General features: G+C 54.0%; 10 protein-coding genes across 10 annotated transcripts; 6 read left to right on the top strand and 4 right to left on the bottom strand.

The window, feature by feature from the left end:
* Positions 1-1,935: 1,935 nt before the first annotated feature.
* CCMA1212_008300 (Annexin A7) lies at positions 1,936-3,424 on the top strand (the record flags this gene model as incomplete). Its single annotated transcript, XM_073705439.1, has 2 exons — positions 1,936-2,280; positions 2,342-3,424. 2 exons carry the CDS (start codon positions 1,936-1,938, stop codon positions 3,422-3,424), a joined length of 1,428 nt encoding a protein of 475 aa, XP_073556291.1.
* A 136-nt stretch (positions 3,425-3,560) lies between these two features.
* CCMA1212_008299 (Uncharacterized protein) lies at positions 3,561-4,215 on the bottom strand (the record flags this gene model as incomplete). Its single annotated transcript, XM_073705438.1, has 3 exons — positions 3,561-3,788; positions 3,861-4,038; positions 4,130-4,215. 3 exons carry the CDS (start codon positions 4,213-4,215, stop codon positions 3,561-3,563), a joined length of 492 nt encoding a protein of 163 aa, XP_073556233.1.
* A 1,813-nt stretch (positions 4,216-6,028) lies between these two features.
* On the top strand, positions 6,029-6,418 carry CCMA1212_008298 (uncharacterized protein; the record flags this gene model as incomplete). Its single annotated transcript, XM_073705437.1, has 1 exon — positions 6,029-6,418. One exon carries the CDS (start codon positions 6,029-6,031, stop codon positions 6,416-6,418), a length of 390 nt encoding a protein of 129 aa, XP_073556234.1.
* Positions 6,419-8,349: 1,931 nt separating this feature from the next.
* On the top strand, positions 8,350-8,781 carry CCMA1212_008297 (uncharacterized protein; the record flags this gene model as incomplete). Its single annotated transcript, XM_073705436.1, has 1 exon — positions 8,350-8,781. The coding sequence occupies one exon, from the start codon at positions 8,350-8,352 to the stop codon at positions 8,779-8,781; it is 432 nt and encodes a 143-aa protein (XP_073556232.1).
* Positions 8,782-12,068: 3,287 nt separating this feature from the next.
* Positions 12,069-13,546, bottom strand: CCMA1212_008295 (uncharacterized protein; the record flags this gene model as incomplete). The annotated part of the gene is made up of 3 exons (XM_073705435.1): positions 12,069-12,240; positions 12,311-12,880; positions 12,957-13,546. 3 exons carry the CDS (start codon positions 13,544-13,546, stop codon positions 12,069-12,071), a joined length of 1,332 nt encoding a protein of 443 aa, XP_073556230.1.
* A 2,186-nt stretch (positions 13,547-15,732) lies between these two features.
* Positions 15,733-16,422, top strand: CCMA1212_008294 (uncharacterized protein; the record flags this gene model as incomplete). Its single annotated transcript, XM_073705434.1, has 1 exon — positions 15,733-16,422. The coding sequence occupies one exon, from the start codon at positions 15,733-15,735 to the stop codon at positions 16,420-16,422; it is 690 nt and encodes a 229-aa protein (XP_073556231.1).
* A 117-nt stretch (positions 16,423-16,539) lies between these two features.
* CCMA1212_008293 (uncharacterized protein) lies at positions 16,540-18,036 on the bottom strand (the record flags this gene model as incomplete). The annotated part of the gene is made up of 1 exon (XM_073705433.1): positions 16,540-18,036. The coding sequence occupies one exon, from the start codon at positions 18,034-18,036 to the stop codon at positions 16,540-16,542; it is 1,497 nt and encodes a 498-aa protein (XP_073556229.1).
* A 1,205-nt stretch (positions 18,037-19,241) lies between these two features.
* Positions 19,242-20,639, top strand: CCMA1212_008291 (AP-2 complex subunit mu; the record flags this gene model as incomplete). The annotated part of the gene is made up of 1 exon (XM_073705432.1): positions 19,242-20,639. The coding sequence occupies one exon, from the start codon at positions 19,242-19,244 to the stop codon at positions 20,637-20,639; it is 1,398 nt and encodes a 465-aa protein (XP_073556227.1).
* Positions 20,640-22,939: 2,300 nt separating this feature from the next.
* CCMA1212_008289 (uncharacterized protein) lies at positions 22,940-24,180 on the bottom strand (the record flags this gene model as incomplete). Its single annotated transcript, XM_073705430.1, has 3 exons — positions 22,940-23,070; positions 23,123-23,432; positions 23,785-24,180. The coding sequence occupies 3 exons, from the start codon at positions 24,178-24,180 to the stop codon at positions 22,940-22,942; spliced, it is 837 nt and encodes a 278-aa protein (XP_073556064.1).
* Positions 23,734-24,108, top strand: CCMA1212_008290 (uncharacterized protein; the record flags this gene model as incomplete). Its single annotated transcript, XM_073705431.1, has 1 exon — positions 23,734-24,108. The coding sequence occupies one exon, from the start codon at positions 23,734-23,736 to the stop codon at positions 24,106-24,108; it is 375 nt and encodes a 124-aa protein (XP_073556228.1).
* Positions 24,181-25,750: the final 1,570 nt, after the last annotated feature.

Raw genomic sequence — 25,750 nt, 5'->3', positions numbered from 1 at the left:
CAAGGATAGGATGGAATCACCAGCTGTTGCTTCAGGGCCTCGTATCTGAGATCTTCAGCGATCGTCCCCCCAGGCCGTCCCTCCACCTTGACTCCGGTCATGATGACATGCACTGACTGACTCTTTATCTATTAATAAGTCTCTCCTTTTCATCCTCCCTCGTGGGTGACACTGCCTCAGCGATCTTGGACCCGATCTACAGGCCAGACGAAATGTGGCCTCTGATTGCAGTACCAATTGCTGCTGATGGCACGTCCCTTTCTTTGTCTCTTCCTCTCACGAGCACATTCGGCGCAATCTCGCTGCCGGCCCAAAGGGCAGAGACAAAGTGCTTCAGGTATGGCAGCGACCGCCGAAGCCTCACGTTTGGCATTTGCGCAGCTGCCGGAGAGCCGTGCCGTAGCCGGCAACCCTTCAAGGCCCCATTCCGTTGCTTGACATGGCATGGAGGCTGTTATACATGCATTGACCAGGTTCGTTGAAGGGGAAAGCCGGATACGTGCACCAGATTGCGCGTCTGCACCTTTCAGCTGTAGATGTGCATCGCATCGCATCGCATCGCCGCAGGAACAGCACGATTCCACCTGCACATGTCCATAGGTACATGTACATGTCTTCACATCACATGCATACGCCTCGTCTCCGTCACGGGTCAATAAATGATGCTAGTAGAACAATTCAACACTCTCCATGATGATAAATACTTTTCTAGAAGCCATTCCTTGACCCCAGTCCAGACCAGTGCTGGAGAAATGCCCCAGATATGCGGGTACACGCAGAAAAAAGGAGCATGTTTCAAGTCCCTTCCGAAACGGCCCAAAACCGTCAGGAACACGTTTGGTCCTGGTCCACCTGTATCCAGGCTTGCCAGGTCTACAACGCCGCCATGCGAGAGGAATTGAAGATCGGACGTGACTCCCAGGTTATCACGCGGGCGAATTTCTGTTGCTATTCTTGTTGCAAGTCCGTTTTTCCCTTTCTTGTCCCTCTTCATTCCCCGGATGAAGAACCCAAGGGACCTGCGGTATGAATGACACACCACGCATGCCGATTTCGTAGGTGTACGAGTACGCGGCAGGTCGCATATGAAATCAAGAGATGAACGTGCGATGACGCTCACAGCAGTTCGCCTTTTCCAATCAATCACAGCCAACCAGGTATTGACCGATGAACACAAAGTGACCAACAAACGTGGCTTGCGAGGCCGCCAATTTCTCCATCTCTGCCTGCCTGCGCATACATGTTCCCCGCATCCCATTTGATCATTCGCTCCCCAAGCGGTTTGCAAAGATAGGTAGACCACAGAGGAAATAGAGGCACACGTTGGACAAATACGAGCACCACTTGGGCATAGCTTCTGGCGATAGATGTCGCGATTGTGTGCGCATGTTTGAACTTACGGTGTGCTCATGTTTTCTTTATACCCTGCTTCCCTGCAAACCGGTTGCCCCCCCTTCTCGCAACTCACCTCCACAAACAGAAACGACTTCTCACAAACCATCCGCCACACACCACGGCAAAGCAAACATGTTTCTCCCCATTTCCGGAAAACGACGTGATATCATCTCACACTAAACAAACACAAACATCAAGGTTTGTGTAGCAACAGCTTGCATGTACACCAACCACGAGCCTTGCTTAGCGCAGAGACGGCCCTTTGAAGCTTGTCGAGGCTTTCTTCTCATGTACTAGATAATGTGACGCTCGAGGTTGCACGGAGGCCTCAAGGCAGACTCGACGACTAGCATGGCACTCCCTCCAACCTCTTTGCATCAATCCATCGTATTCTAATATACATATATATATACAGACCCATGGCGACATGACAAGCCGCGTAATGTGAGGCTGTAGGTCGACTCCCATAAGATATCAATCAAGCTTCTCAACTCCTCTCACCTCAGCTTCGCATCGTTCGTCATTCAGAACACCATCAAAATGAGCTCCCAGCAGCCTCCGTACCCCCCGCAGCCGCCATACGGAAACCAGTTCCCGCAGGGCCTCCCGAACCTGAACCCGCCCTGGTACGGCTACGGCTCGCCTCCGCCGCAGCATCAAGCCCAGCAATATCCCGGCAGTCCTCCTCGCCCGTCTCAGTCTCCTCAGCCTCCGCCGGGACATTATCAGTATCCCCCATCAGCCGGTCCGCAATATCAGGGCCACCCACCTCCTCCGCCCAGTCAGCAGCCTCCGTACGGCCAGCAGCATCCGCAGCCGTACAGCCAGCCGCCCGGATATCCTCAGCCCGGATATCCTCAACAGCAATACGGTGGTCCAGCACAGGTAACCCATGATCTGACCCCGTCTCATCATCGTCAACGACTCACTCACGCGTAACTCACAGCAGCCACCTCCTCCCCAGCAATGGCAACAACAGCCCGCCTACCCCCCAGGGCAGCACCCATACTACAACGCCCCCGTCCACGTAACCTCAACACCCGCCTCCCCAGGCTACGACCTCTCTCAACGCTATCCCACCCAGCGCATCGACACCTCCGCCGACATCGAAGTCCTCCGCAAGGCAATGAAGGGCATGGGCTGCGACGAGCGCGCCCTCATCCGCGTCTTTGCCAGCCCAAAGTACCAGCACCCCCTCGCCATGCAGCAGCTGCGCGACGACTACGACGCCCGCTTCGTGCGCGACCTGGACGGCGACATCAAGGGCGAGACAAAGGGCGAGTTTGAAGACGTCCTGCTGGCGCTCCTCAGGGGGCCCCTCGCCCACGACGTCTTCACCCTCGTCAAGGCCCTCGACCGGGCCGGCACCGACGAGGAAGCCCTCATGGACGTTCTCCTGTGCCGCTCAAACGCCGATATCAGTGCCATCGTTGCCGAGTTCAGGCACGCCACTGGCAGAAACCTGGTTGACGTGATCAAGGACGACGTCGACGCCAACCTCTTCCGACTTTACAGCATGGTCCTGTCCGCGACCCGCGCTGAAGAGGCCGCGCCGGCCGTGCCCGCGGATATCGAGGCCAAGGTCACCGAGCTGCAGCGCGCAACGGAGGGCACCGTCGGCGCAAACACCGTTGCCGTGGCTCAGATCTTGACGAGCGCGAATGCCGCCCAGCTGCGCGCCATGAGTGGCGCCTACCATGCAAAATACCATCGCAGCCTGCAGGATGTCATTGAGCGGGAGTTTAGGGGCGACATGGAAGATGCACTGTTGAGGATCCTGACGTCTGCTACGGGGGATAGCGGCAGGGTTGATGTGGATTGGTTGAGGGCGCCGCTGATGAAGACGATGAAGAAGCATGGGCTCTTCATCTATCGGGCTCTGCGGCTGTATTGGGGGGATAGGAGCAGATTGCAGGCTGCTCAGACGGCGCATCAGCGGTATTACCATAAGACGCTGGCGACGCAGCTGAAGGAGTCGCTGAGCGGAGATTACGAGGAGCTGATGATTGCCTTGATCGGAGAGAAGTAGCCACGATACCAGCGCTGATTCCGTGATGTAGGTGATAGGTTGCGTCATGATCAGAATGATTTTCTGTTGTCTTGACTTCTGTTGATAGAATCCATTGTTGCATTGACCTGATCGATCTTCGCATCTCTCTGTGCGCTTACACATCGACCTTGTGAATCCTGCCCGTCTTGACATCGTAAACGTACCCCGTGATGGGCACATCCAGAACCGCCGGGTTCTTCCTCAGCAACTCCACGTCGGTTCTGACGCTCTCCTCAAGATTCTTAATCGGCAAAAACGAGATGTGGCTGACATCCTCACCCGTGTTCTTCTTGACGGCGTCACGGAATTCGTCCTCCTTGATGAGCAGCATGCCACAGTCCGTCTACATCGCAGCTGCGTGAGTCTCCATTATATATATGTGGTGAAGGGTTGAGGAAAGACAATGGGTTCATACGTGATGAATGACAACGATTCTGCGCGTTCCTAGAGCCTGCTGCGAGATAATCACAGAGCGCAAAGCCTCGGCAGCGCGACCGCCGGCGTTGCGGTAGACGTGTGCGTCGCCTTCTTTCAGGCCGAGGAACTTGGCCGGGTCGAGACGAGCGTCCATGCAGGTCAGGACAAAGACTTTTCTACATGTTTTTTTTTTTACCCTCTGTTAGCATATTAAGGTCAAGCTCCCACTGGATGTTTTGGGAGAGATGTAGGCTGGAGAAGACGCACCGGCCCGGAGGCATAGGCAGGTCGCCCTTGTCGAAACCAGCAGCATACTGCTCGTTGGCGACTTCAAACTCGCTGTCAACGGTCATTGCGAATGATTCGGAATTCTGAGAGCACGAAAGGTAAAAAAGAAGAATGAACGGGGTGCAATGTCTTGAGAATTGTGTTGATTCGGGGTCATGCCTCAGCAAAGAGCTGCCATTTTATATATGGAGTTTCACCATCACACTCGTCTAAAACAGGGGTATAGACAGCATTCATTTCAGCTCTCGCTTCGCAGCCTCATCCAGAGCTTCTCCATCATTGTCAATCGGACAAATTCGCCATTCCGCCAAGTTGTGTCGCCATGCAACTTGGCTGCGGGGAAGTCTCCAGTCCTGCGCTCTCTGTACGAACCAGTCAGCTGAGAACGAGGGCGCCACATTGTCGAGAAGGGGGCAGTAGTCAGCGATCAAGCGGCATGACATCAAACCCCGAACTGGGAGATGTCCGGTTCCAGAGAAAGAGGCTGCGACGGGCCGGAAGAGGATATGCGACTTGTTTGGCTTCAACGGCCGAGAGCCCGGCGGTTTGGAGCCGGTAACATGCATGTGGACAAGAGGCCGGATTGGGGGACTGGAGGAGCAGCTGTCCAATGGCGGCGGTTCGGAGAGTGGAATGGCGCTGCTGTTTCACGAAGAGCTCCAGCTGCTTTCTAAGCAACAAGATTGTTGAATCATCCTCAATGAGGTTGCTGTTGATTCAGTCCTGTCATAGCGATGCTTCACTCAGGCGATGCTCGCAAAGCAATACTGCAGCGATGAGAGTCAGCTGGCATGAAGCTGTATCGGGTCCGGGATGGAGCCGCTGGTTGGCAATAAATTGCTGCTTCAGCAGGGCTGGAAAAGCTGGCACAACGGGGTTTGTAAGCCGCAGTAATACGAGTCTTTCCGTGGGCGTAAAGCTCGGTGTTTGCGAGTTTCAGAGCAAATCAATGCGACGGAGAGAGCAGCACAGGAAATAGCTGTTGAATCGTACTTGATGTCGAACATTACCTTGTGCATTGCAAGAGACTTGATCCAAATTATCCAGCAGATGCCACATGAATTGCAACAGCCGATTGTCAGCTTGTCTGGTTTTGATCACAACTTTCTCTGTTCTTTGTCAAGCTCGGTTGTGTTCCTGCTCATCCCGTCGGCATTGATGAGCTAAGCACGGAGCCGATGACATATGCGGCTGTGCAGTCCAGTTTCTTGGACTCACGAGCCACATGACAAGCCACACATGACGACATCAGTGAGCATTTGGAATATCCAGAGCTGTTGCTTCCAGCGGCTTCGGGGCATTTCGCAGTTGATTACAGGCCAAACGCAGAATTACAGTGGTTGCAGCAGCTGAATGTCCGTCTCGGGCACGGAGATGCCGATTCTGCTGAGATGGGAAACGAATATTCTACACGTCGCTGCAAGCAATTGTAATGTCGCAGCGGCGTAGCAATTGCTTAGCAATGCCCTTTTACCCCAAAAGCTTCTCATCATTTGTCTATATATTCTCATTGAGACGTCTCTTTCAATTTCCATCTCCATTTAATCCAAGCTTCAAACGACAACAACTCACTCAACAAGACAAACTTGCTCTGCGGCATCGTGCGGATAATTGCGGCCCGCACTCCGAACCCCGCCACCTCCATACCAGCTCTTGCATTAGAGACTCAGCTATTGCACCATCGCCAACAGCTCCAGCTGACGAACGAATCTCCATCCCTACTTTTATCATCCTCAACACCTCTTTCGCCTCAACTCTTCTCTCGACAAGGCAACTCGATACTCTTCGATCTCTGAATAGACTCCGAGCAAGAGACTCTCCATCCCTCAACCCTCAACTCGAAACAAACACCACATCCCAACGCAAATCACCACCAAAATGACTGGCACCATCCACCACATCGAATCCACGGAGCAGCTCGACGCCCTCCTCGCCTCCACCACCTACGTCGCCGTCGACTTCTACGCCGACTGGTGCCCGCCCTGCAAGGCCATCGCCCCCATCTACCAGACCCTCGCCGACAAGCACTCCGTCGACAAGCACCTCGCCTTTGCAAAGGTCAACGTCGACCACGTCCAGGACGTCGCCGCCCGCTACGGCATCACAGCCATGCCCACCTTTCTCTTCTTCAAGGAGGGCCAGCAGGTTGCCGTCAACGGCAAGCCCATGATCCAGGGCGCCGATCCCAGGAGCCTGGGCGCTGCGGTCGAGAAGCTGAGCGGATTGGCGCAGAAGAGGGTTGAGGAGGCCAATGCTGCGTCTGCTTAACAGACGACAGCTTCTGGGTTAACGACTTTCCTCTCAAACGACGGATAACAAAATGCTATGTGTATATGGAGTATAGAGGGGGGAACAATTATGCAAATCTAGGCGCATAGGGAACTATATCACGGCAAAAGGCAGAGCGGCATTCTAGCAACTCAAAGTTAGGGTATTCATTAACAGGATTGATTCAGCACGTTGCGTTGGCTCCAATACTCTACTCCCTGTGGTGACTCGTTGAGACGTAAATTGCTTCTCATGCTACCTTTGGCAAGCAGTTGCATGTCGGGTTAATAGGTAGTACATCGTTGGACAGTGTGTCGTACCCTGTATCTTCTTCAACAGACAATAAGATATTGGTCGCAAATTCTTCCCATCGTGTCAAGTCTCTTCATTCTCCGACGCAGGGAAATTCTCAGAAGTAGAGCATGCCGCTCTTTGGGAGGTCGACACGATGGACTGCACTTATCACCTGCTTGACGATCTTCTAGCGTCAAAACAGCACATAATCCCCAGCAAAGCAATAGAAAAGTTGATGAAACCTTGGTCTAATCTTTCGAGAGTAATCGTTCTCAGTCATCACGCCCCGCCTGTACGGCCTTCGTATTCCTCGGAGTTGTCTTACGCCTTGCCCTATACTAAACCCTTGAGTAATTCGTCGGCAGTGGTAACCAACTGATGGATGAGACAAAAGGCCGCCAGTTCAGCCATCTAGAGTTCTAATAGAGATACCTCACAGTTGGCCATGGCCATCATGAAGTCTGAAAAACATCAGTGGCCAAGGGAGATACCGACGCTTCTCTTCCTCCCGCCAACTGACTACATGAAATGACTGCACAGCCTGTTGCTGAGCTTGGCATCAAGTTGGAGCCTCTAGAGACATGTGCAAACATGTCCCATGGTCTCTTAAAGCATCAAAGCAAAAATAAGTATATTAGAATTGTGTTGAAGAGCATACGAGGCTGCCAAGGACTCGGACTCTTTCCTCCGACCACATACATCTGGACCTATTCCACTATCGTCAAATGCCGAACCCATCCACTTCCCCTTATACCACCAAGCAAATCCAACAAGCCTCTCAGCAATCCAGATCTCCGTCGACTTCGCAAGTACGCTCAAGTCCTCGTACGAAGCAACACAACATCCCTGAGCCCTGCATACATCAGCCCACATGCATCAGCCCCCTTGCCTCACAAGTCCCAAGCCAGCCGCATCCCACGATCCTCGTTTCTCCTCGCATCCCTCCTATTATAGTACAGGGAGCCATGCAAGCGTAGATCCAAGCAAATAAGCTTAATCCGTCAGCAGACAAATTACGTAGTCTGTACAACCCTTTCGGATCCGCGATACATAAAAGTGTACGAAAAACACATGAGCCCTGCATCAGTCAAGGCAAGGGAGGTATCCCAAGCACTTGTACGAAGTATTCCGGTCAGAGACACTTGGCATCGGCTTTGCAAAAGGACTCGACCGAACACTCTGTTTCACGATTGGGATTGTATAATACGAGCTGCCCTACTTATGCGGGGATAAGAGCTGAAGTATGCACGTCGTCTCCGTACCTCCGTAGTAATTGTTACCGAGTAAGACGGAACATGTATCCTCCTAGTCGCATTCAGAGCACTTGTAAGAGGCTTCAGCTCTGCCTGCCGGGGAATCTGTGTGACACCCTCGAGGCGGTGTCGTGGAATGCTGCCTGTCTCGGATGGTCGCAAAATGCGCGATTCTCTCCGGCCGTTGGACGCGGACGATCGGGCTTTGATATCCTGCATATGAACCTCCCGTGCAAGAGGATACGCAAAGCGAAGACATATAAGACTCTAAGTCTGCCTTTGATCTATCCCCTCGTCAATCACCTCTCCTTCTCTATAAGATCAACCTCTCAAACCACAAACCATCACTCCAAACTTCAAAAAAAAAAAAAAATCATCATCAAGATGCTCCTTCAAGCCATCCTCATCACCCTCACCATCCCCCTCGCACTCGCCCAATCCGACGTCGACCGCCCCTGCGGCTTCAAAATGGCCCCCTGCCCCTTCGACATGAAGTGCGTCCCCGACAACCCCTACTGCCCTCACCCCAGCCGCTGCCCGGGCCACTGCGAGTTCAAGAACAAGTACGACGAGTGCGGCGGCTTCACGCCCCGGCCGCACAACTGCCGCGCGGGCTTCCAGTGCCAGGACGATCCCCGGCTGCCGCCCAACTGCGGCATGGCGTGCGATGCCCCGGGAATCTGCGTTCCCGACGATGCTCCATTCTGCGGAGGGTTTATGGGGGTGGCTTGTCCTGGGGGGCTGTACTGCTATGATGCGTTGGATGAATGTGATCCGGAGAACGGGGGTGCGGATTGCGGAGGAATATGTTTGTAGGGGAAGCGACTGGGCCCTCAAGAAGAAGGCTCGGAACTTCAAGTTCATACGATGCTGTGGTGGCTATTCATGAAGATGGCTTCCATGAACTGAACTGAAGGCAACTCTCACATGGTCTCTCTCGCTTCGCCTTTGACCGTGCTTGTAATCGTAAATCTGGATGGAGACGATGTAGTCGTAATTGTGTCATAGCTGCCAACCTAATCTGCGTATTCCCAGCCGTCAATATCTCAAAAAAAAAAAAAAAAAAACCGAAATCGCCTCGCTTTGAAATATCCTGTAAGCTTCAAACGCTTCTTCCCTCGCTTGAGGGACGGGCCAGAGCTCGCACGTTGATGGCCTTCAAGACGCGCTCCACCTGGTCTGGTACATATTCATGTAGGATAGGTCCTACCAACGGCATCCAAATGAGCCGTTCTTCATCTGTCATCGGCTCTTCCAAGAGTTTCATCAACAACGGTACACAAACCCGCTCTTCTACCTGCAGTAAACGTCGAGCTTCAACAGGCTGTATCGGGGACCTCCCGGCTTGTTCCTCGTCTTCAGGCGTCAATTGACCCGCAGACGGGTTTTCCCACTTGCGCCGCATCTCTTCTTCCTCTTGGAGTAGATTGAGAAATTGTCGAACAAAGGGCTCGTCGTTCATCGATTGTTGGCGCCGGAACTGAAAGAGATCCTGCACTACTGCTTTTCCAAAGGCTTTCAACAAAGATACCATGGCATCTTTGTTCACTTTCACTTCATACGTGCTTTCCCGGATGAGTACCCCAAGGATTGATTTCGCTCTGTAGCAATCCCCAGAAGCGGCATCGACAGCTTCGCTTGACAGAATTCCTCCACCGTGGTGTTGAAGTAAGAAGTTGATCAACGGCTGGTTTGTGAAAGGGGCTAAGACGGCAAATTGCTCCTGTTGAGAAAGAGGGTTTTGCACATCCGGATTCTCAAGCAACAATCTCATTGTGTCTGCACCGTTCACTGACCGAGCAACAGTCCGGAGGATGTCCTTGGTTAATGTAATTTTAGACGGACAGTACCTGAGGAATATGTCAAGGCAACGCTGACCATTGGACTTGTTCTCTAAGGCGGCTATAATGGCAGCCTCAGGAACAATCGGGTAATCAGGGAAGTCTTCAAAAAGCTCTTTCAACTGCCAACGGGGATCTCCTCTCTTGGCAAATTCCGTGAGAATTGCTGACGCAATGGCAGTGGCACCGTCTTCGCCATCTAGACGCATCAGCATGCGGGCAATCTTTGTTCTCATATTTCTGGACGTGTTTCTGGTGATCGCTTTTGCAATCGAGGCAATACTGTAGTCTTCAGTTTTCAGCGACAAGAGGATGTCCAGGGCCACATCGCCACAACCCCAGTTCATTGCGGCCGCAGTAAGGGCCCGTTCAGGCACAAAGACCGGACTTTGGTGGCGAGAAAGGATCCCCAAGACTTCTCTGGCACCCGTGATGTTTCCTGCTGCGTGCACGAAGACCTCCTTGTCAATCTTCAATTCTTCTCCTCGATGCCGCAACAGTAGCTCGACCACCTCGCCTGTTCTGTCATGACGTGCTGCAGTGTTGAGGACCTTTTTATTGACAGATATATCCTTGCGGTTTTTGAAAATCTCTTCCACGTTATTACGCGTCACTGAGCTTTCCATAAGGCCCAGCAAGTTCTTATCCCCGCCGGCCGATTGCAAGCGTCTTATCAGATCTCGAATCGAACGTGGTCGCAGCGGCGGTTTCAAGCACTCCAACTCACAGGTATAAATAACACGAAAAGCGTCTCGAACTACGTCTCGTTCCGGTTTTTCGTAATCCGGGACCAGCTCGCTCGCGTCACTCAAATCTGACGACATGCCTCGCAGAGCGTAAACGAGGTCTCGATCCTCGCTGGCTTGGCTGCCGCCGAAAGCCCTCAGGAGCGTGTATATGCTTCGAGTTTGGCTCCACCAGGACCTTTCCCTCCATGGAGACGGCAGGATGTCGATCACAGACTGACAGTGAGCCTCGGGCTCGATTCCCAACAAGAGAGGGGTGATTCCAAAGAGGCGCGCCGACACAGACTTCGTGCCACAAGAGATGATCCCGGCTTTCGCAAATGCCGCCTCCTGTAGAATCCAGACTCTGCGAAACCACGAGTGGCCCAGAATTGCCTCCAGGCCTCTTCGCTGCAACTTCTCGATGTCGGTATGCAGCTGTAAGCGCGGCCTGAAACAATCCCAGAGATCCTTCCAGCGGACATCTTGGGGCGACCAGGCTCGGCAAGCGAGCCCCATGCTTGTTTGCTGCAGAAACTGCAGAGACTCCATGAATACATCTGTTTCGTCTGATCCCTGGCCCAATCGAAATATCACGCGGTCGGCTCCCTTGTATATATCTCCCATCTGTGCGACCTGATGTCCCCTTTCTTTCATGTTGGCCTGATCAATGCAGACTGCATCAATCCATAGAACACGGTCTTCATCCTCTATCAGAAGGTGAAGAAGTGCGGCGTAGAGATTATGGGTAATCTTCATACGATAGCCGTTGACGATTATACTCTCTGTACGGTTGGGGGAGCCCCAGGTGTATGAGAGGGCTTCGTATGAAACACTATCTTCTCGTCGGTGTAGCTCTGCCTGAAAGAGCTCGCAAGATATTTCGTTGACGAGTCCGCAATGCAGCCGGAGTAGCCGGATTGCCGGCCTCTCGAGATTGAGAGGCTCGTACCTGTATTCCTCCATGAGCACATGCAAAGGAATAGCAGCGGCTGTATAAAAGAAAGCAGAACGGTCGACTTCTTGTGAATGTAATCCAGGCTATAGGGGTGAGTAGAATCAGGACAACAAGAGGCCTCACCTTTACATGTATAAATAATCTTGAGCTATTAGTGAGCCTAGATCGTTCAGCCTTGGGCAGCAAAAGGCACGAAGGGGTGGCCGCGTCAAGTTCGGTGAACACAACCCAGCCACGATGGGCTGCATCTGGGCTGAGAGTGGATTGGACCAATCATGATAGGACACAACAGACCTACACACGAGGCGCAAAGTCGATGGCGAGGCGCAACCGAAACTGTTGGATGAGGTAAAATGATGGAACCGCTGACGCGGGCTCTACTTCGAAAGGTGCAAAGCGAGGCAGCCGAGTGATTTCAGTGACAGACGCGGGAAGACGACAAGAGGATGCAACGGTGCTGTCGATATCGCAATTATATACATTTAGGTATCTTGCACTCGACGATCAGCTCTCTATAGATTGTCCCCTTACACAGCCTCATGCGTACAATTCCTTCGAACCCTTCTCCAGGCTGCTGAATCAGTAGGCAGTTCCATAAGGCTTCAGCTCAAAGCCCTCAATCGTAGGCGGCCCCTGCGGCCCCTTGAGCTTGCTAAGCTCCATCCACTTGCCCAAGGCCTCGTTAAAGACCTTTACGTGGTCGGGCCGGCTGAAGTCGAGAGGCTCGTAGCCCTGGCCAACCAGCTTCATCCTGTCACAGTCAAAGTCAGAACATGTATCCAGCACGTTGAAAACGGATGCTTTTTGAGGAGGAAACTCACTGTGTAGTAGCAGCCATGTTGGTCAGCATAAAGTTGTTCTCGTCAAGCAGCGGCTTGATGGCTCCCTCGACAACCCCGTCAAGGATCTTCTGCGGCAGCGCAGGCTCGTGAGCAGCCGGTCGTCCCAAACCAACTCCGTGAACCGACTCCAGCGCCTTGACCATACCAGCCGCCGTCCGCAGGCCGCCAGTGACGTACGCCTTGGTCTTCTTCAACTCGGGAACAATCATCTCAGCAAACTCGATGAAGAAGGCCTCTCGCTTGACGGTAGACTCGCGCTTGTGCTCAAAGGCAAGGGACTCGTAGGTGCCGCCGGACAGCTCGACCCAGTCGAAGCCGCTCTTCTCGAGCTCGGCGCAGAGCTCTCTGCACTCTTCGGGCGAGAAGCCGCCCTTTTGGAACTCGGCGCTGTTGAGCTTGATGGCAAGGCTAAAGGACTTGTCCGGCACGCGGGCACGGATGGCCTTTGTGATGTCAAAGATGATCTTGGAGCGGTTCTTCAGAGGGCCGCCGTACTCGTCGTCTCTCCGGTTGGTGGATGGCGCCAGGAATTGGGCCAGAAGGTAGCCACTGCAGGCCGTTAGTATCATTCTCTGCACATACATCTGTCAAGTGACAGCTTAGCTTGTAAGAAGGTAAGACTCACTGTGCGCCATGGAGCTGTACGCCGTCGAAGCCAGCCTTGTAGCAGTACTCGGCCGCGTGGGCAAAGCCGTTGATGACATTCTCAAAGTCCTCCTTCTCCATCGGCCGCGGCTTGGCAAACGATCCAAAGGCCGAGCCCACGAGCTGGACGTCACTGGCAGAGATGGGGTTCGGCTGGATGTACTCCTGCACCTGTCGACCCGGGTGGCTCAGCTGCGGGTACACAAGACTGCCGTGAGCCTTGGACGCAGCGGCAATCTCCTTGAACCGCTCGAACCGCTCGCCGGAGAAGGGAGCGTCCCGGGGGATGATGTGGTTGCCGGCGTTCTCGAGCTGGTCGTACTCGATCATGGTGTTGCCGAGCAGGATGACTCCGTATCCGCCCTCGCCCCATCGCCGGTACAGCTCGACGAGCTCCTTGGGCGGCATGCCTCGCTTGGTGAGGTCCTTGGAGTCCCAGCTTGCCTGCAGCTCGGACATGGCGCCCTTGAGGAAGCGGTTCTTGGCGACCTTGCCGCTGAACTCGAACTGAAGGGGCTGGCCGAGAGGCGCAGGGTCCACCTTCTCGGACGGTTGGCTCCTGACTGACATGATGACTGTCGTAAGTAGAGGATTATGCTTTTGTATGGGTATATAACTAGTGAGAAGGGGTATCGATGGGTTGATGTTGTTCTTGCGGATAGCTTCTGGCCGAGGGAAACGCTGTCCTTTTATGACAACTCAGGGGTCCCAGTAAAGACTGGATACTCTGGATACCGTCTCAGTGGAGACGACCGATCACCAAGAGCCACCCCCGGCCCATGTGGCCCCTGGCCCGGGCACGATCAATGCGAAATGCCGATACCATGATCTCGGTGATGATCACGCATCTCTTGATAAGCCGAAAAAAATGGGCTTCATTGCGTTTCGCAGCGTCAAACCGTGAGTGGAGAATGAGAAGGGGATGAGGATCGGGGACAGGAGCTGGGCCTAAGGAGCGGCAACGCAGATGGTCCGGCTTGGAAATGGAGAGAATTCCATCTTCAGCGTCCGCTAAAGAGCCTCGATTGCTCAGCAACTCAAGGATAGGTGGAGCGTGGCTTGTAAGATGGGAGCGGCCGTCAATAGCTCTCAACGCCTACCGGCAGGTTCTCGATAGTGACTTCAAGGCCTCGTGTTGAGGTTGATCTACACCTCAAGCATCGTGCAAGACGACTTGGACTCGAGTAGAACAGCCAATGCATAATGACAGGTTTATGTGATACAGACTTGCAAGAAGTTGCATGGCACGACTAGTGTTAGCACCCGGCTAGCCTGCTCGCATGCCATGAATCCATGATCCGTACTATTTCCACGACAAGCCGCGGCAATTCTGGTCCACCGTAGTCTGTGGGTCATGATCTTGACGTTTGGATGGAGAAGTTGCGAGAGCATGCGGCCAAAAAGAAGTTGTTGTCACACCCGCCCCGAGTCTTCGTTGCTTTGCGGTCAGCCGGGCAAATGAGAGTCGGATGCGATGAGGCTCTTTCACCTTGTACGAAATCTACACTTGAAGTCACCACTAATACGAACTCATATCGGCTCAAACAGTCAATCATAGTAGAAAGACCTGTGGCATCTAACAGAAAAGACTGAAGGCACCATGCTTTTACAATTGAATCCTTCGAGCCGCTTCGAGCCCTCTTACGCTCAATTGCCCTCCCCCTCGCAAGCTTTCCCCAGAGGAGGGCTTCCCAAAGCGACCGGATATAGGACCACCCACACGGAATTTGCCGATTGACCAGACAGAGCCGCTCTTACAGGGTATGATTGCGGTACCTGTAAGGCACAGGTTCGACTTGGCAGCCAGGAGAGGAGAGAAGTGGCCGTACATCGTACATGTTTTTGGGTATCATTGGCATCCCACACCGCTCCGTACAGATGGTAGGTTATGCATGCTTTTACACCCTTCAGCCCAACCTATCAGTTCTGCGCGTTTCGTACCGCGGCGGATTCGGCAGGGTAACCTTATTGTTCCTCTCTTGATCTCTCTGTCGTATCATCTGTTTGTGCTGACCAGAGTTGATACGCATGTGTCGCTTCTCATCTCTCAGTCAACTGACAAAACAGTTACGATCCATCCCACTCAAAGCACCGTCACCGGCAATCAACTGCCCGCTAACAGCCGTGGCTCAACTAAGCCACCCTCCACTGTCCATGTACCGCACGAAATAATGTACAGTAGGGGAACCCCTAGAAGCACCGGAGAACACCTCAGAAGGGGATCCGTCTGTATTATAAATCCAGCCGGGCATCCAATGGAGCATCTCCATCTAGTGACGGAGCAAGATACCCACAGGGGCAAAGCCTCGATTATCAAGCCCCCCTCCACCTCCTAGGAGACAAAGTGGGTTTCCTGCTTTCAAATCGAAAGAAGCGAAGAAAAGCACGAGAAGCCCCCATGAGCTTCTGGTTCTGGGTTGTTTGGTGGAACTGCCTGCGGCCGTGGGTTGGGGTAGTTGTGCATATTGTGGTGTCCCCCCTGTATAAATGGCAAGTTTCTGCGATGAGTATTGATAATTGTCGTGAGATTTGCTGCTTTTCGTCCACCTTGCCCATTCTGCTTCATTCTCGGATTCCAACTCGTCCCCATAAATCACATCCCATTTGGCTCGTAATCCCTGCGACATAAACCATTCGAACGGCATCAAGCTCACCTCTTAGCAATCAACACTCAATCCATACACACACACACAACCGGACAAGGATCATCACTCTCACCATCAGATATCAACTATCAACTATCAACCATCACAACCATGACGCACTTCCGCATCGACGTCGTCTCCGACATCGTCTGCCCCTGGTGCTACGTCGGCCGCAAGCAAGTCCAGCGCGCCCAGCAGATCTGGCTCCAGCGCCACCCTTCCTCCTCCTCCGACACCTTCTCCGTCCGCTACGCGCCCTTCCAGCTCAACCCCGACAGCCCCCGCGGGCCCGGCCACAGCGTCGACAAGCAGGGCTACTACGTCCGGCGCTTCGGCGCCGAGCGCACCGCCATGATCCAGGAGCGGCTGCGCGCCGTGGGCGAGCCCCTCGGCATCCACTTCAAGTTTGGCGGCAGGGTGGGCAACTCGCGGGACGGGCACCGGCTGATTCATCTTGGGGGCAAGCATGGCGAGGAGACGCAGCTGAAGGTCGTGGACGGGCTCTTTGCGGCGTACTTTGAGAACGAAAAGGACATCACTGATTACGATGTCCTCCGGGATGTCGCCAAGGGAGCGGGCATCCCCGAGGAGGAGTTCAACAAGGCCATTGTCGAGAGCGACGAGGGAGGCGAGGAGGTTGATGAGGCTGCGGGCACGGCGCGGTTCAGGGGCATCAGCGGCGTGCCGGACTACACGATCCAGGGCAAGTACAGGCTGAGCGGCGCGCAGGACGCCATGGAGTTTGTCAAGGTCTTTGAGAGAGTCAAGGCCGAAGACCAGGCGCGAGCTGGATTAGATTAGAATAGCTATTATGCATAGATCGATGTAGATGAGACTTCCATTCTAACATGAAACCCAGGGTATTCTCTAGGAGACGCTGCTCCTATATCGAGCCAAAACTCCAGAACCAGCCCTTTATCAAGCTCCCCCCTTGCTGCGAAACACCACCTCGGCTCTCTTCTCTAGCACGTCCTCCCACACTCGCCTCTCCGTAAAGCCCGGCATGTAAAACAGCACCCCAATCTCCTGACTTGTCCACCAGCTGGCTCTATCCATATTTCCCGAGCCCAGCACCAGATACTCCCCATCCACCATTGTCATCTTGAAGTGGCTAAAGACGGGCTCGTCTTCAAAACTCGCTCTAGCTTCAAGCTGCTTGTAGTATAGAATCTCCAGCTGTCCTGGAGAGGCAAACTGTGCTTCCACGTCATTCCGCTGTAACTGCCTGCACAAGGCTTGGTACTTTTTGACGAACTTCCGGATACACCACGACGTCGTTGTTCCAGCCGTCACGAGCTGCTCAATAACCATCATGTTCCGGGCCGTACGCACGTGCACGTTGACTCCGCGAGCAAGCGCGTCCAGGAGAGCGTCCATCACCGGCCACGACGTGAGGTTCGGAGTGACGATATTGATATCGTGACGGGCATTGGCGAACAGGGTAAGCAGCGCGGCGTTGAGAGGCGTCATGGGCGGATTAGACTGAGAGAAGAAGGGGAAGAAGCTAAACCTCGGATTCCGGTGATGTGGCGATGGCAGGAAGATGGTCGGCGATGGCGAAGTGCCGGAAAAGCGAATGCATTGAGTCGCCGCGCGGTCATCGTCGTCCTGTTGATTGTTCATCGGCGATGAGCTTGATGTTTCGTCCACCGCGTCTATTTCTTCGTCGACGTCCTTTCTCCGGGCTTCACTCGTCGTCTCCTGCCTCCTAACCAGCTCTACATCTTCCGTGCTCATCGGCTTCGAGGCTCCCCAGACTCGAGCGTGAAAAGAAAGCAGTCTATCAACAACCTCGCCCTCCAGCTCCACACATCCCTCGAACCATCTCTCCCAGCTCACGTTGCAGCTGGGAACCCACGCCTTGGATCCATCGACGATGACGTACTTTGGATGCATGACACTAATGGGCGTAAAGAAGAGGCTCTTGACCGTCATCTCAATGCCTCCCTTTCTCAGCGTTTCCTCGTCCGGCAAGCCCAGGTTTGCCCATTTCGAGGGAGGATAGACATATCCCTCGAGCGACGCCGTGTGAAACAGTTTCTGGAACAACCCCCAAGACGAGAATCCAATGCTTATTTGCAGCGTAGGCAAGGGCTCTCTTGATCTGGCTCGCGCCTCGGCCAGCTGGACGAGCGTCTGGCGGAGGCCGTCGAGGGAAGGGGAGGCAGCCCAATAACACGTCACGAAATGGACCGAATATCTGGCTGAGGCGATGGCAGGCAGAATGGCGCGTGTGAAGATGGTGTGACCCGTGCCGACGTAGAGCAGCTTGGGCGTGCTGGTTGTCATGAGGGAGTCGATTGCTTCAGGAGTGTTGTAGCTGGGAGAGTCTCCAGAGCGCTGGTCCCGGTTAGAGAGGAGCAAGTCGCGCCATGGCTTTACAAACGACTCGGGGAAGGCCAATGGCTGTGACATGAGGAAATGAAGTAATGCTTAAGGAGACAAGCAGACAGAAACAGCGACTCAGGTTGAGTTGACGTGGAAGGACGGTGATATCAGAGAGTTGACTGAGGATGAAATGACGACTGCACAGCCACACGTGCACCGGCGTCGCTGAAGCAGACAAAGCAAACGGCACCTGCACCTGCACGTGTGTTTCACTGCCACGTGGAAACACTACAATGAACGTGAGGCTCAGATCAAAGGGACAAAAAAAGAGATGCACTCGATCGATATCCGTCAAGACGCTACACGAAAGATGACGATGATGTGTGTCAATGACCGAACCAGAAAAGGGCAAAAAATAACTGTCCTCGGTGAGGCTCGAACTCACGACCTTCAGATGGCCCAAACTGATGTTTGGATCATATTGATCAATATGAGACTGACGCGCTAGCCAACTGCGCCACGAAGACTTGTTATTGATGGGCAAGGGTGGCTGAGCCCTTATCAAACGTTCCGTCCGACTCGAGCCTCATACTTCCCTCTGGAACCCAAGATTGAAGCGTGTCGTTTGTTTGATGTCGTTTCCTTCCTTTTTCAATTGTCTCCCTAGTGCTAGTATTTCTCTTGGGCTGATGTGCAAACCGTGGCTGCCATGAGATGAGGCAGGGTTGGTGCTTGAGTGATGCATGTAAGAACGCTCTCAAATACTCTGGAGAGGTCGGAAGCTTCAATAAGCCCTGCAACGCCAAGCTGGTGAGGTGAATGCTCTAATCCATACTGCTCACCAACCGGTTCATCAAAGATACAGCTCTCGTTCTACAGTCCAGTGCGTAGCTCGTTGCTCTCGACGCAATTAGATGTCGGGTGCAATTGAGCTCGACAGTAGGTATATACAGATGGCCAGTCAACCTGAACGGTTGCCCTGCAGACCGGAATTACAGCGCCGCAGTCTGGTGCCATCGTTCAGGGGACTCCAGCAGCCACCCTCCCTGTAGCAGCTCGCTCTAGCGCCCATCGTCACGCGCCTCAGCGGGGCTCCCAGCACCTGCACCCTGAATCCACTCCGATCATCTCCAATCAACCGCGAACCGCTAATCGCAGCCTCGCCTCCAAACAACGCCAGCAGCTCACATAACCAGCGACGCTCTGCTCGAGTCTGCAGCTTCTCTCCCTTCTCCCCCCCTTTTTTTCCCTCTCCTCCCTTATCCTCTCCTCTCCTCCGCAACACAGCCAAGATGCTCTCCGGCGTGCTCATCTTCAACCAAAAGGGCGAGAACCTCATCTTCCGCGCCTTTCGCAACGACTGCCGCCCTCGCCTAGCCGACGTCTTCCGGATCCAGGTCATCTCCAACGCCCAGGTGCGGTCGCCCATCCTGACGCTGGGCAGCACGACCTTTAGCCATGTCAAGCACGAGAACATCTACCTGGTGGCCATTACCAAGAGCAATGCCAATGCCGCGCTGGTCTTTGAGTTCCTCTACCGGCTGATCCAGCTGGGAAAGGGGTACTTTGGCAAGTTTGACGAGGAGGCTGTCAAGAACAACTTTGTGCTGGTCTACGAGCTGCTAGACGGTAATCGACGGCGCGCTCTTCCTTGCTTGGTCCTTATACTGACGCTTGCATTGACAGAAATTATCGACTTTGGCTACCCCCAAAACACCGAGACCGACACGCTCAAGATGTACATCACCACCGAGGGCGTCAAGTCCGAGTCGCGCCCCGAAGACACGTCCAAGATCACCATGCAGGCCACCGGCGCGCTGTCGTGGCGCAAGGCCGACGTCAAGTACCGCAAGAACGAGGCCTTTGTCGATGTCATCGAGGACGTCAACCTGCTCATGTCGGCCACCGGCGCCGTGCTGCGAGCCGACGTCACCGGCCAGATCATCATGCGCGCCTATCTCTCCGGCACCCCCGAGTGCAAGTTCGGCCTCAACGACCGCCTGCTGCTCGACAACGACGGGCTGCTGAGCCTCCCCAGTGGCAACAAGATGGGCACCAAGGCCACCAAGGCCGCCGCCGGCAGCGTCACGCTCGAGGACTGCCAGTTCCACCAGTGCGTCAAGCTGGGCAAATTCGACTCGGACCGCATCATCAGCTTCGTGCCGCCCGACGGCGAGTTCGAGCTGATGCGCTACCGCGCCACCGAAAACGTCAACCTGCCCTTCAAGGTGCACGCCATCGTCAACGAGGTCAGCCGCACAAAGGTCGAGTACAGCATCGGCGTCAAGGCAAACTTTGGCTCCAAGCTCTTCGCTACCAACGTCGTCATCAAGATCCCGACGCCCCTCAACACCGCCAAGATCACCGAGCGCTGCACCCAGGGCAAGGCCAAGTACGAGCCCAGCGAGAACGTCATCGTCTGGAAGATTGGCAGGTTCACCGGCCAGAGCGAATACGTCCTGACGGCCGAGGCGCTGCTGACCAGCATGACCAATCAGCGGGCCTGGAGCCGGCCGCCCCTGAGCATGAACTTTAGCCTGCTCATGTTTACCAGCTCAGGCCTGCTGGTGCGCTACCTCAAGGTGTTTGAGAAGAGCAACTACTCGAGCGTCAAGTGGGTGCGGTACATGACGAGAGCAGGTTCATATGAAATAAGGCACGTCCCTCCCCCCCGACTGACTTCGGCCTAGTATTATGCTAACCTTGAGATTCCTCCAGATTTTGAGGCAGCTTGACTGTATCGTGATGGATTTTCTGGCATGTATGGCGTTGAAGGGATACTCGGGCAAAAGCTTATAATATCATTGCATTCTAATCTTACCATCGGTATAATTACCCTCACTCTCAGCAGGGCTCAGCATCTCCTCTCCACAACCGAGGCTACCATCTCCCACATGTGCAATCTCCGTGGCGGCGGCGCAAATACAGCTGGTGCAGTCTTGGCTGGCTCAACTCTGTGTGATGCACCTACAAAAGTCGGCCAGCTGGATCACGTTACCGTTGAGACTCTTACGCGTCGAGGTACGGGATCATGCTGGTCTCAGCGCATAAAGTTTGTGACACATTGACTTTGACAGCCCCCCTTTGGTGCTGCATAACCCTCGAATCCCTCCGCGGCTGGCTGCAGAAACATGTCAGATCCCCCTCTTATCCGTCTACGTCGCCCAATCCGGGGTCGGCAAGCCTGCTTCTCACATCTCTTCTCTTCGACATCATCACGGACCCAGGCATCACTCAACGGCCTTCGGCTAGTCGCCGCTCTACTAACAGAGTCTGGGGATGATTCGGTTATCCACTATTCGGTCCGAAACAATGCGTCTGTGAACAATCAGCGAGTGTTCTTCAACTCTCCGGCCCTTGGCAGTAAATGCTCAAGCCCAGCTGGAGTCCAGTCTCCCGAAAGACGATTGTTTGCCACGGCAACCACGGCTCGATCAGCTTGCATGTGTCATGGATTCCATTCAGGCACCAAAAGGGTGCTAGAAAGAAAGAATTGGACAGAACGACACGGGCTTTCATCCTCCGAATCTCTCCATAAGCAGAGTCGAGCCTCGCGTGTACCCTCCGATGACGCCACGAATGTTTCTTTCCTGTGGGTGTGACGGTGTGCTCTCACTCGGCAACCCGCGTGCTTTCTTTTCTACAACGTTACTGTGTGACCGTCCCTTGGCCTTTACGTTGACCTCGAAGTCAATGGGATGGTTTTCAAGCTGGCCAAAGAACCACTATGGAGGGGGGGGGCATCAACCAGCTCGGCTGATAGCACTTTGAATCTGGGACATGGGCTATTATATTGGAGTGGCAAAGATAACCGAAAGTGTAGAGCAAGGGCCAGCTTTCTCTCGGCAGAGCTCAAGCGGCAACTAGCACAGTCTCCTCTGTGTTACACCATCTCATGCCTATGGCATGTGCTCTCTTCGAGACCGAGCGTGGAAACATCAGCCCCCGGATTCATCAACGTGGAAAGCACGATATCCCACGAGCTCATGGCTGGACCGTAACGTCATTAGGGACGCCTACCTTTCTACCTGCCCATCCAACTCTATCTATTTCTTCTCGTGGCGCTGAGGTACCCAAATCCAGCCAAATATCCGGACAAATCGGTACACCTGAATGTCTCATATCTTCTACGCAAAGTTCTACACCAGCGGCGCATTTACCCACCGCACATGGAACCTTATTCACCCAGACAGTATCACGACGAGTCGCAGGTCTCCTGTCGTATGTGATCCGACGGCGTCGAATTTCTCCCTTCAAAAGCACACAGCTCTGGTAACACCTGCAACTTCCCACGAGACAGGCGTCACCGTCCTTTGTAACCCGACGACTACAGCTATAGGCAAGCTTCTAGAAGAGTTTTCATCGTCTCCTACTCGGACACATGTTCCCCCTTCCGACGGAGCTCCCGTGTGCTCAACACAGCCAGGACATATCCAACAGTGTCTGATACGCAGCGGGCAAGCCACACGGCTCCCGGCCGCTCAGTCAATGCAATCGCGATGCCTCATACGAGCTGCGGGCCATGAGGTTCCTCTCAAGCCACTGTCCCTCTCTTCTGGCCCTCCGCCCGTTATTGATATATTTGGAGACCAGAAATGTCTTATTCTCTGTGCTCCCCCCTCTTCTTGCGCCGAGGCAAAGTGGTCTTATTTTTGCGTCAGGCACTGCGTCCATCACCAACAAACGCTCGGAGACATGGCTCCATGAGGACAGCGGTATGCACATGGCAGACTCCCCACGTCGGTGTGGGAAGCAGTCCTACAATGGCTTCGAGTTGAGGCGTATTGGAACGGACAAGTTTCCCAGCTGGTAGGCGAGGGCCGGAGACAAGATGTTGGCAGTCGATCGTGCAGCAGGAAATTGGCATGTCGAGGTCTCGGCGAGAGTATAAATTGAATCCTGCTCCTCGTTCGAGACGGACCGTTAGCACGAAGCATACACAGGAACAATCATTACGGCCCTCAGCCCACAACACTGCCTGACAACATCATCAGGTTTCGATCCAGCGCTGCACATCTCGCAACTTCTGGTGCATGCTTTTGCAGAGTATACGGATTATTTCGCCAGCGCTCTTCAACGAGACGGAACTTCGGTATTGCACAAGATCCCAGAGGCTTTGACCTGCTGCGACAAAGCATAGCGCAATCTGCCGCCCTTTCGTTAGGCTGCGTACCGTCGACTTTTGGTAACCGTTTCCGATCCTGGTTCTTTGCCGTAGGGTTCAACAGATCCGGTGCGGAGTGTTCAAGGTCCCAAGTGACGATTCGTGGTGCAAACGCACAAGACGCGTCTGTAAGAGGAAGACGCTGAAGACGGAGGACAAGCTCAGTCCTCAAGACAGCAGTGGTTAGACAGAGCAGGACGAAACCACCACCATCAGCAGCTCCTCCTGGCCTCAGGACTCTGCCTGCTCTACTGCCTTCGCATCCCCGCGGAGACATTCCGCGAACCCTCCAGCGAAGTCCTCGATCAGCAAGCCGTCCCTAACTGGCTTTCTTTCCGGAGGCACAAACCCGAGTCAATAAAGCCACGCTTCTGTGCTGCGAGACGCCAAGCATCCCAAGCCGCGTCACCACATCGTCGTCTGCTCAAAGCCATCCAAGCCGCCGAACAGAAACAGGTATTGTGCCGAGACGGCCCCGTATTCGCTGTGCAACGCCGAACCCGAGCCATCCTTCGGGCTCGGCTGTCTCAGCAGGTCTCGGCTCCCCTCCTTTTCCGAACCTGAGATCTTGTGCAAGACCCCCCGATACGACAGACGCACAACGAAAAAAGAGGGCCAGCATGTGCCAGTACTCGTTCGTCCACTACCACCACCAGCTCCCCTGCACGCACCCGGCCAGCCTCGTCCCCCGATACTCGTACTGCGCGGCCGCGGCCATCAACCCGGCCACGAACCAATACTCGCCCTGTGCGGCCACCACCGTCTTCGCGTCGCCAGAGGACACGGGCGAGGATCCCTGCGCGCGGGGCACCTGCCTCATCTCGCCGGCCTGCAGCTCGGGGACGTGCCGCCTGCAGGATCTCAACGGGCGATGGGTCTGCTGCAATTGCAAGCGCGGGGGGAACGTGTACCGGTCGTGCCATCACCGGAAGAAGGGGTGTCCGGATACCTTTTGCTATCACGACATTTGCGAGAAGTGCACTCCTGATGTGTAGTCGTTTCAATTTTCCATCTCTGCGGACTCTTTGTGCGAATTCACCAAGGAAGGAGGTGGGAAATGGAATCATTTGCAAGCCAGGGGGCCTTATGCGGGCAGCGAGCAGGCGGCCACGCAAAGGGGCCAAGCTTGGGGGCGAAAAAAAAGAAAAAAGTCCAGCAATGTCTCAGTTGAGGACGCCACATGGATTGCCAAGGAACAAACACCAGCCAGCCAGGGTGCTTAGATCTGTGACGTGATGGGAGGGATAGCCGGTCTGGGGTCTTTCACCTCTGCGTCTGCTTGGTTTCCTTGGGAGAGGAAAAGTTGTACGAGTACTACGAGGGAGGTTCCTTTGTATTTGGCGGATATTTTGTGTTTATTTGCCTGCGTGTTTGCACATTTATTGGAAGGTCTCAATTCATCTTGTTTTGCTCGATCTCGGATGCAGTTTGTTTCTAATACTGACTTTCTATTTGCATAACGACGCTGGACAAATCGCTCGTGACATATCCGATGACAGAGTACCTCCATCAACTCCAACCACACAAGTCTGGCAATCCACATACCCAGGGCGTCAGATCCTCCGAGAAGGATAAGCAGCCAAGAGCCTGGCCTGAGCAACCAATATCCACCCATCCATCCCCCCATTCGTCCCCTGTCCCTCCAGCCGTCCAGCCATAGAAGCCATTCAAAGCCCCCCCACACCTTCCCAGTTCACCACAACTCTCACATTTACAATCTCGGATACGATCATCATCATGGAGCAGAGTGCTCCTTGAGAGAAAGAGCGAATACCACGCCCGTACGCAACCCCCTCCACGAACCCACGAACCGGGTTTCTGGCCCCCTCCCCCCCTTTATTCAAGTTGACAGCTCAGCCCAACGCCACAATTTTGCATTTTCTTGCCCCTTCACTGGGAAAAACAAAAAAAGGCTAGTGGAAGAGAAGATGTTGTCAATTGATGCATGGAGTGTTGTGTAAGCTGAGGAACTAGATGCGTATGCTACATTGATGCTCAAGTGTCCATATCGCAGGCCAGGGTGAACTTGAGAGTTAAAGCACAAGCAAGACCATACAAAGCACTCCGTGAAGAGAAGCAGCATCCTCATATGAACGCCCATAAAGCAGAGTCCATCAACATAAACAGGGGGGAAACAAACCACCACCTTCCTCCATCTAATCATCTCCATATCATATCCCAGTCTAGGTATTCACAAGCCTTCAATTTCCCATCGCCAAATGCCTACCATGTTCAGCCACTTCTCAATTTTCACGTGCCCTTTCATCATAGGGCATGAACACTCCCCCCGGTCTTTTCCCCCCCCCTTTTGTGTCTTCTCGGTGACTTCCTTCCCATCTTATTGGCCGCCACATTTACTTCCTTTTCCTCCCCCATCTTTATCTCACCAGCACGTTATACTATTGCTGTATACCACCTTCATCCCTTGCTTCCCCCTTCTACCTATTGCTGTATTCCCTGGTCACCGGACGTAGCAACCTGACCTTTTAATAGACGCCTCATGCACCAACTTGAAAGTCAAGGCTTCATGTACTATACTAAGCGAACCTCTCACATCTCGAGGTTTTTCTCCTCATCCTTTGACACAAATCACATACGACAAGCTCATGCCCATAGAAAGCTACTCTTACCGTGACT

Source organism: Trichoderma ghanense, assembly GCF_004382785.1.
Source record: "Trichoderma ghanense strain CCMA-1212 chromosome Unknown scaffold_11, whole genome shotgun sequence".
In the NCBI taxonomy this organism is placed as follows: Eukaryota; Fungi; Ascomycota; class Sordariomycetes; order Hypocreales; family Hypocreaceae; genus Trichoderma; species Trichoderma ghanense.
This window is presented reverse-complemented; position numbering and strand designations above follow the sequence as displayed.